The sequence below is a fragment of the Akebia trifoliata genome, chromosome 16 (assembly GCF_017979445.1).
Source record: "Akebia trifoliata isolate Shusen 1 chromosome 16, ASM1797944v1, whole genome shotgun sequence".
NCBI classification, from domain to species: domain Eukaryota; kingdom Viridiplantae; phylum Streptophyta; class Magnoliopsida; order Ranunculales; family Lardizabalaceae; genus Akebia; species Akebia trifoliata.
In genome coordinates this window covers 10246448-10257249 of record NC_141390.1, presented here as the reverse complement: position 1 = coordinate 10257249, position 10802 = coordinate 10246448, and the positions used below count along the sequence as shown (strand labels likewise).

General features: G+C 36.0%; 1 protein-coding gene across 1 annotated transcript in view; it reads left to right on the top strand.

Annotated features, from left to right (window-relative positions):
- Positions 1-4520: 4520 nt before the first annotated feature.
- The window catches only part of RAD50 (DNA repair-recombination protein (RAD50)), a 68132-nt gene continuing 61850 nt past the window's right edge, over positions 4521-10802 (top strand). The window contains exons 1-2 of the mRNA XM_086427582.1: positions 4521-4769; positions 4877-4963. Of these exons, the coding sequence (XP_086283708.1) occupies positions 4647-4769; positions 4877-4963 (210 nt within the window). The 5' untranslated portion in view covers positions 4521-4646. The remainder of the gene's footprint in view (positions 4770-4876; positions 4964-10802) is intronic.

Sequence of the window (10802 nt, the reverse complement as noted above, 5' to 3'; positions counted from 1 at the left end):
CCGTAGGTCCGGATCCGATGTTTTTTTTTATAGAGTCACTACCTAATTTTATGGTCTAAGAACAAAAAATGATTCTAAACAAATAAAAAACACAAAACTACGAAGATATTGTGGGTACGGAGATCAGGTTACAGGATTGGAAGGTGTTAAGCATAAATCCCGTCTGACGAAAGCTGGTTTCTACACTTCTCAAAGATTTACATTGGAAAAATGACATAGATCTATAATAAAAATAAGAAAAATTATCTTTGTTTTTACCTGAGTGATTGTGATGATCAGCTCCCTCAGAAATTGGCGGTGAGCGTTCCTCATTTGAATCTTCTCGATTTTGTCTTTGCTTTTAGATCTACTCCCGATCTTTAAGATGAAACTTTCTTCTTCTAGATATGAATATTTTTTTTTGACTTTTTGGGTATTTTTAAGGTTTCTGAGTATTTTTAGATTGAAAATTAGGGCATGGGGTTAGGTATTAACTAGGGACTCTAAATTTTGGGTTTTGAAAAAATTTTAGAGAATTTTTTACCTCTATTTTTTAGGGTAAGTGGTAAAGTTCCCTTTTTAAAGAGCTTTATTGATAAGATTATGATTTGATTAGGTCTCTTAGAGATAGCGTCTATCTCTAACTAATCTCATAAGTAGTTTAGATAATATTTTAATTAGTTTATTTGGATTTTGATTTTTTGACTTACGTAGAATGAATTTTTAAAAATTTTGGAAAATCTCCCCAAATGGAGATTTATTTATTAAATTATTTTGAATTCTTTGGACCCTCCGGTGGAGGGTTTTTTTATTAAATATCAGGTGAGTCCCATTGAATAAATGGATCACCACTTGAAATTTGGCCCATGGGCTTAATTAATTGAATTTATCTGTTCGTCAATTTTAATTTTATTTATTAAGATTTCACTTTATATTAATTAATATCTTAATTATTAGTTTTAGAATTTTGAATTTTAAGGTTGGAAAATTATCGTTTTTCCCTCAAAAAAGACTTTTGAGTTGGATGTTGTTTTTTGTCGTTTTGAAATAATTCAGAACCAATTTTTCGTAAGAAATTCACTGAGAGTATTGGTTTGTATTACTTATGGGGTTTTATCGTGAAATAATCGTGAATCCTATGAGGGGTATTTTTGTAATTTTAATAAATTATGTGAAAATTGACGAAATAATTTATTTGATTTTGGTTTATTATTTTATGTGTTCGAAAGGGTATTCCTAAACATAATGTAGTCTCTAAGGATGTTCTGGTGTTAGGGGTATTGTGATAATTTAATAATTTTTTTGATGATTTTTCTTGTAAAGCTTCTTTTAGTCTCAAAATGATGATTTCTATGTTTTGGATCATATTTTCTTAGTGTAGTGTAATTTTCTAAAGTTTATTTGTATGAAATATCTCATCAGAGTTTAGAAGCACATCTAGTAACAAATAAAAACTTTAAAATATTCATTCATTATTGGGAATCGCGACAATCAAGTTGACGATTCTATTAATCAAGCAAGTGTAAAAATGGGGTGTCTACAATTCCATTAGAATTTTGTCATCTACTAAGAAAGGTGCAATAGTCTCGATTTTGAAGTATTTTTGTTTCCTTCTATTTTTTTGTTTCTGATTTCTGTCAGTCCAAATTTTTTTCAAAAAATCAAAATATTTCAATTTTTTACAATCTATGAACCAACATAAGGTCACTGTTGAAAAATAATTTGCAAATCTTCTGTTCTACCCACGTTGCATAACAAACTTATTGTGCTGCGGTAAATAGTGTGATTTGGGTCCTCTAGTTTTGATAGAATTCCTTTGTTGTTCTCTAAATTGTAACAATAACTTTTATTTTTCTTTATTATTTTCTATTTAAATCAATTTCAGATATTCTATTTTCTTTTTGTAGGTTTGTGCATCTCAGAGAAGAATGATAAAAGATTAATCTAGAACCTTAAGAGTGCTGTTATTTTTAGATGGGTTTACTTTTCTATAACAGACATTTTGTATTATGTTATTTGTAATTTTAGTTAGATTTTAATAAAAAATATCCAAGAAAGCTTGGATTATAATAGAGTAGGGAAGGATGACGGTTGGACAATACCATCACGGCTCCGTAGGTTCGTGCACCAAATGTGGAGTTGGTAGCCTTTGTCGACTCAACTCGTCTTCCCTTATAACATGGGAGGTATAGCTTACAACACCTACATATCTCTTCCTAGTTAAGGATACGTGGGTTACTCTTTATCTTTGTTTGTTAATTTTCAATTTGCACACACTTGGATATCAAATTAATTAGTAAATACCACTCCTACTTAGGGATGGTACCAACAAAACAAGGATGGTAAGTCATTACAAATTCATTGCTTTAATTACAACAATTAATTCACTAGTCGCCAAAATCAAATTAACTAAAATTTATTAACTCGATTATAGGGCCAACGAGCTTGATAAGAGAAATTTGTTTCAAGTTACACTGATTGCACTTCTTTATTATTTACAATGCCTATGACAATCTTGTCCTTTAAGGGGATAGACTTTGTCTATTCGAGAAGGAAATGTGATTAAAGAGTGCCCTTGCTTATATATTGTGCATTGCCTCCAATTTGGAGATCCGAGTGATTGATTTTGATTTTATGGAGTCGAGTTGAAGGCAAGTTGCGTTATTTCTACTAGTTAGGAGCTGTCTATAATTAGGCATCAGATCTAGGTCAAGTCTTTTATTTTTGTTATTTGGATCGACAGTATGTTTTGTATGCTTCGTAAACGTTTGATAAGTAACGTGCTAGAACTTCTTGATACTGAGATCAAACATACCATTATTAGAATTTGTAGAAAATCATCATTAACTATGATGGGTGATCGTGAGCGAACTTTAAATGATTTTTTTGCTATTGCTTTTGCTACCCCACCTATTTGTATTATTTTACCATTAATGAAATGTCTATCAATTTGAAATTAGGGTAGCCACCATTAACATGCTCCCTAAATTCCACAGTATGGAACGTGAATAACCTTGCACCCATCTTAATGAATTCCTAACCATCTGTCAAACCTTTAGATATTAGAATTTAGATGAAGAGAGTGTCAAACTTAGATTCTTCCCACTTTTTTTTGGAAGATCACACAACTATATAGTTAAACTCATTTGTATCAAATTTCATAGCTTCGTGGGATGTTTTATCCAAGAAATTCATGACTAAATTTTATCATGTGGCAAAAAATAAGAGCATGAAAGATATCATTCGGAAGTTTAGAGGGCGTCCTGATGAAAAATTTCTTCAAAACTTGGGAGAGATTCAACAATCTACACCATAACATTGATAAAACACAGTTGGTGCAAAGTTTTTATAGAAAATTAACCATGAATCAACGTCCCTTAATTGAGTTTATGTGTAAAGATCAGTTCATGAAATAGACTCTCAACCAAGTGTACGATTTCTTTATTAAGTTATTGAAAGTGCCCAAAATTGGAGCACTAATAATAAAAAGTTCGATAGAGAAGATTTAGTTAAGAAGTTTGGCATATATGAAATTAAGGTAGACCCTAATCTTAGGAATGCCAAAACTAATCTAGTAAGTGGTATGAACAGTCTTACGAAGAAACTAGATGCTTTCACCATTTCAACGTCTAATCCTCACTTTGATTCTCGCTCAATTTCATAATTGTCAGTTGACCCGAGTAATTTATGTATTTTGTGTGACGACATGACCATTTGGTAGAATTTTTTCCTAACTTATCATACATTAAGGCTGAATAGGACAATGCTGTCAATGGCTACAATGCTTTTAGGAAACTCACATCGAATTTGTTTAGTCAGTTATTGGTTTTAACGAATGTTGACATAGTCATTCGTTGTAGAAATGAGATTATGAATTTAACATTCGGGGATATGAAAATCAGATCGAGAATCCCTAATTGATTAGGGGACTAAAACAACCAAATCTCTTATTCCTATAAAAGGATGGGAAACTCATATGTGAAAGACACACAAAACTCTATATAATTTTTATCTCCTCTCTAAGTTATGCAAAATTCTTTGAGCTTTTATCAAGGACCTTAGGGGTGGGAAGTTCGTGATTGCTCTAGTAGCATAGACGTGATGGGTGTTTAGACTCTTCAATCTCCAACGATCGGTGAATGTGACACAATTCAGGGTTGGATCTCCACTGCGCGTAATGGGTGTTCATACTCTAAACTACCAAAATGCTAATGCCTATGTGCCCTTCACTGAATGCCCAATTTATTCGCAATCTTTTGCATACACAAGGGCACCACTTGCTTGCTTTCTCATCAACATCATCCACAGAGATCGATGATTCACAACGATCATCACAAGGATCCTACAAGTGGACTACAATGTCATCCATCAAAAGAATTAGGGAATGTATCTATAGGTTCATTACACAAATATTTTCACACCAAACCACACAATTGAAGCACACCTGCAAAGCTAGTACCTGAAGATCACGTGCAACACACGTGCGTTCAACGTGTAAATTCATTTTTGTTTGCAAGGCCCTTGTATGTATGTAATATATATGTTCCAACTTCCGACCATTGTATTAGGTTCTCCATATGTAGCAACTGTGTAGTGTTGAAGCAGTACTCTTGTGAGAATTCCTCTAATTTCCTTTGCTCTTGCGATATCATAAAGAAACTGAAGATATGAGCACCGTTGATAAGATGCTGATCAAAGGCATCCGGAGTTTCGATCCGGAGAACAAACACGTCATCACCTTCTTCAGACCCTTAACCCTAATTGTAGGCCCCAATGGTGCTGGCAAAACGGTAATTAGTGATTAACTCTCTCTCTCTCTCTCTCATTTAATTAGTTTCATTTTCTTCTTTTTCGCTGATTAATTTAACGTCCAACATCATAATAATCATCATTGCAGACCATCATCGAGTGCTTGAAGCTTTCTTGCACTGGAGAGTTACCTCCCAATGCAAGGTCTGGTCACAGCTTCATCCATGACCCTAAGGTCTGCATCTCTCCTCCTTTTACCCCTTTTATATATATATATATATATTTTTTTTTTTTGGAATTTTTTGATTATTTTGTTGCGTAAATTTGAGATACCCTTCTGGGTTTTGTTGGAAATCAAACTGATGAAATACCACCTTGACTCGGAAAATGACTGAACTACCCTCTTCTTCAACATCTTGCCAAAGTACCTTGGTGGGGCAAACTGTAGTTAACTGGTAAGATTGAAGATGATTTGTTTTGGGGAGAAAATTAAGGGCTTTTGTTTAGAGGTTGAAGAAAAGGCCATTTACGTCATTTTTATCAGTCTATCAGAGAAGGCGGAAGTGAAGGGGGCAATGTAGGGTATCTCAAACATTCACCCAGACACCAAAACACCTACAATCTTCTGTAATAGACTAGTGTGAAATAACCACAGTGACCTCGTCTTCAAGTTGAAACCAATAACCCTTTGATTTCCCTTCCCAAAAGCAGTCATCTTGAAACTCTTGGGTAAAAATTATGACTACTTTTCTACCTTAACATTAATCTACTTTAACCTTCAAGCCTAAAGAACAAGATATGATTTTTGAAGTGGAAGATGATGAATATTTTTTTAGGGTTTTGTTAACTTGTGAGGCACATGTTAAAGAGCAATAAAAACACTTTGAAAATTGGAATCAAAGGGTATTTTTGTGAAAAATAATTTTTTAAAGGGCATTTTCGGTACAAAATCCAATTTCCAAAGTATATTTATTACATTTTAACATGTACCCTTAGGGTACATGTTAACAAAATCCTTTTTGTTAATAGAAAATTCGAGGGTTTTCTAAAAGGAATTATTTTGATGTTCAAAGTGATGAATTGAAAATGTGGTTACATAGCTTTAAATTAATTTATGCTTAAAGATGATTGATTTTAGATAGGAAGAAAAATTAAGGGTTTTTGGTTATGGGTTGAAATGAAGTTATTTAGGTTATTTTTTGTTAGTCTAGAAAAGAAGAGCAAGTTCAAATGGGTATGTCATCAGTTTGAAAACAAGGAGTATCTTAAATATTTACCAAAACGTAATGGGTTGTCTAAATCGCCCATTGAGAGGGAGGGGGAGGAGGGGTTGAAAACACTTGGGTATCTCAAATATTCACCAAAATGTAGGGGGCAACGAGGTCAAATGGGGCTGTCATCAATTTGAAAGGTCAAAGGTGGCATGTTTGAAAACACAAGGGGTATCTCAAATATTCACTAAAACATGTTTTGGGGGGAGGGGGTACTTTCATCAAATATTCACCAAATGTACAGGGGCATCTAAATCACCAAAAAATTGAGGCGGAGGGGCAATAGCCCCCCATCACCCCTACTTGGTTCCAACCTTGCACATACATACACACATGGGAAACAATGATCCAATGCAGCCAATCTCCTACATTTGAATTGTTAGTAATCAAGAAATTCTTAATGATCTTCTCCATGCTGCTTGCCACAAACATTGAAACCATGAAAAGGAACAAAAAAAATAAAATGAATCGACAAAGTTGACAGGGGGCTTTCATCAAAATGAAAACATAGGGGTATCTCAAATATTCACCAGATATAGGGGCGTCTAAATCACCAAAAAAATGAGGGGGGAGGGGCAATTGCCCCCCATCGCCCCTACCTAGCTCCAACCTTGTGCACACATACACACATGGGAAACAATAATCTGACATGGCCAATCTCCTACATTTGAATTGTCAATAGTCAAGAAATCCTTAATGATCTTCTCCACGCTTCTTGCGACCAACATTGAAACCATGAAAAGGAACAAAACATAAACTGACAAACCTGACAGACTACTCTTGATCGGAAAAAAAAATCTTTCCTCATTCGGCCAAATACCTAGATTTCCATTCCTCTAATTTTCTATTAAACCTCTTGGTCATTGGGACTCATTGTACTTCTGAGTTAACCTTAGCTTTGAAGAGAAGACCCAAATAAATCGATCGAAGATGATCAGCCAAACAACCCAAAGCAAGGGTTAATTTGTTAACAACTACCTCCAATGCAAAAATATGCTCCTTGTTGATTTATATTTAAACTTGATATTTCTCCATAGCAATAGAAAAAAGCTTAAAGATTCCTCATAGACTGAAGTGATGACTTTATAAAGAATAATGTTATTATTCGAGAATTGATAATAAAATACCATCAAATCCTCTCTCCCAACTTTGAAATCTTTTTAACAAATTAATGTCTAGTGCTTTTGACACCATTCTACCCAAGCCACTCTATACAACAATATCAAACAAAAAAGAAGGGGGGGGGGGGGGGTGGGGGCGGGGTTGGGATGACAGGATCTCCTTGCTTCAGACCCCTCGAACTTCGTAAAAATCCTATCAGGGTTTCATTAGCTAGCAAAAAAAGATGTGGATGAAAACACTTCAAATTCTACCATCTCCGAGTAATGCAAAAATCATTCTCTCCTGAACATGATCAAAGGTCCTCCATCTAACATTATCTTGCACTTTTTCCCATGGTTTACTTACATAGTTACATACCACCCCAGGTGAATTCGATCTTAATCGTGAACCAATCATTTCATTTTCAATAGATTTCCATCCAAAATCTGCTGTCCCTCAACAAAAGCCCCATGTCAATTTGAAATCACGTAGATGAATAAATTGTAATCTTGATGCTAGAATCTTAGCGATCACCTTATAAACACTTCTCACTAGAACAATAAAGGACATAAAGGACATTACCTAAGCAAGATCTTCTTGAAAGTCTTTTACCACCTTTATATATTGCCCGCAACTTTTTTTTTTTTGATAATTAAAGATGATTTCAATTAAAAAACGAAAGTCGAGGAGACCAGCCGGAAAACAGAAACAAGCAATCACAAGGCTGAAAAACAGTCAAGAAAAAGTTACCCCATTTTTACATTGCATACCCTCTCTCACCTAAGAAGGAAATCTACGAAAAAAAATGCCCTAAACTCCTCATACCTTTTACACCAAAAAAATAACAAAGCTAACACCTCATCATTCTCGTCCATAGCTTTGTTTTCAAAAACTTGACTGTTCCCTTCCTTCCAAATCAGCCAGCATATAGCTAAAAAAATAAAATCCCACAGCAACCGCTTTGCCTTGGTAAAATATATTGGAAATAATTTAGTTTGTTGCTATAGTTTCTTTTTAATCTTAATTACATAGTAGTGATAGTCTTTTATTTAATCCTTATTTATAAGGGCCTTTCTGTAATATGACCTTTGTAATTAATATGAATTCCTGTCAAGCTCTCACAAGGAGATTTGACACAATTATTCTCAAATTCTTCTTGGTATTAGAGCCGAGGAATTTTCTCTTTTCTCTCTTTCTACTCTTCACTCACTAAACTTAACCTAGAGTCAATCTCATTCGATCTTCTCCCCTTCGGGAGTAGTTCAATATTTTTTTTTCTCTCGTTTTTCTCACATGCTGCAATAATGCGCTGTGTTTATACCCTATGCTAGGGTTTGTCTTTTCGGAACAACCATTTTTTGTGTGTGCGATAGCAACTGCGCCACAATAGTGGCTGGTTTTTGTGCAATACCTCGCTGCAACCAGAAAAAAGGGTTTTGGCCTTGTGATAGGTTTGATTGACCCTGCTACAACTATTTCTTCTTATGAAGAGCTGCGATAGGTCCTACGACTTCATAGCAAGAGGTCTTGGCTTCGTTCTTGGTTAGGCGACACTGGTTTGGAGTCGTTTTGGACATGCGACAACAGTGGCTGTCCTGATTTGGTCTTGCGATAGGTTGGTAGCTTCGATTTGGTTAGGCGACAACAGTGGCTGCCTTGATTTGATCCTGCGATAGGTCTCGACAGCCCTAATAACTTCAAATTTACTTTGCAACAGTAGTGGATGACTTGATTTGGTCCTACGATAATTCTAAGGTCTTGCAATTGGTTTGTTAAACCTTGTGGAGCAAATACGACTCTAGGTGGTCCTCACCGGAACCTAGTGACAGTAGTTGATATCTTGGTTTTGGCCCTTTTTGGTATCTTTGAGTCTTGTAATTACATCAGCAAGCTTAGGACTCTTTTTTAAGAAATTTTAAATAATTTCTTCTTCAGATCTCCCTTCAAACCAAAACAGTGTCTTCAGAAAAAGGAATTACAACTTCCGCTACAGTCCTTGGGTCTAATTCCTCAGCTCAACGTACTACCACTACTCTTTTCGATGGTCGGAACTTTCAGTCATGGTCCCGATCTGTGCGTTTCTTTCTAGGCAGTAGAGGGAAATCTGGATGGCTCTCTGGGACTGTTATTAAACCACCTTTAACTGATCCTAAATTTGAATAATGGGAAATCAACAACTGTATTATCCTTTGGTGGCTGTTTAACTCCATGGAGCAGCGCATTTATACCATGTTGATGTACCATGAGAAAGTTCCCTCTTTATGGTCAGCGCTTACTCGAACATATGCACATTCCAGGAATGACTCAAGGATTTATGAACTTTATCGAAACATTGCCCAGGCTACCCAAGGGACTCAGAGTGTAGCCGATTACTTTGGATATCTTCAATCACGTTGGGAAGAATTTTCTCACTATGAGTCTATGGTTGAATTATCTTCAGAGGTCGCTGATTATGTTGTCAAGCAGATTGCTCGACATCAAACCTACTAGTTTCTTATGGGTTTACGTCCAGAATTTGAGGCACTTCGAACACAGATCCTCAACACCACTCCTTTACCTTCCTTATTTGAGATATTTGCAACCATTGACAGTGATGAGCGTCGTCGTCGTATTCCTCCTCCTCAGACTCAGGTCCCTGACATTCTTTCTTCTCCAGCTACAAATCAGATGGTTTTAGCTACCAACTCGAGTTTTTCTGATTTCCGTACCTCTGGATCAGGGAATCGTGGTCGTGGTAGCTGTGGTCGTGGTAAAGGGAGAGGTTTTACTTGTAGTCATTGTGGGAAGACTGGTCATGAGAAGGCTTGTTGCTTTCAACTTTATCCTCATCTCATACCACGATCTTCCTCCACATCATCTTTGGGACATTCTGCTCCTCGTGCTGCTATAGTGGAGTTCTCATCTACTGATCCTCCTTCACTTGGCACGATTGATTTACAACAGCTACAGACTCAGATTGTCATTATTGTTCGGGATTAGATTCAAGCTCACACTAAACCCTTTTCGACTGCAGCCTCAGGTATTCGCCTCCAGGTACATCCTCTGCATTCAATGTCGCTCAGTCTAGCTCTACTCCTCTGACATGGGTTGTTGATTCTGGTGCCTCTGATCACATGACCGGTGAGTCTAACTACTTTACTTCTACTTTTTCACCACCCATAGAGAAGTTCGCCTTGCTGACGGATCTCTTACACCCATCCACAGCAAGGGTATCATCCCTTTATCCTCTGGGATTTCTCTAGATTCTGTATTTCATGTCTCTCACTTATCCTTTAATCTTTTGTTTGTTAGCAGTATTACTAAATCTCATAATTGCTCAGTTACTTTTTTTCCTACTCATTGCATTTTTCAGGACTTGACTTCGAAGAGGATTTTTGGCAAAGGGTATGAGAGGGATGGGCTATACGTGTTTGGATCTCAGCCTACTGCTGCTCCGATTTCCGTATTTCCATCATCTGGCAGCCACACTTTTACTTCTCAGACTCTAGATTTACAGCATGCTCGTTTAGGACATGCCAATTTTAAACACTTGTGTTATTTATTTCCTGTTTTAAAAACTGCTTGTAGTGGACATAAATTTCAATGTTCTGTGTGTGAACTTTCTAAACACACACGTACTTCTTATATTCCTCGTATGCATCGATTTAATATAATATTTGATTTAGTTCACTCTGATGTGTGGGGGCCTTCCCCTGTTACTGC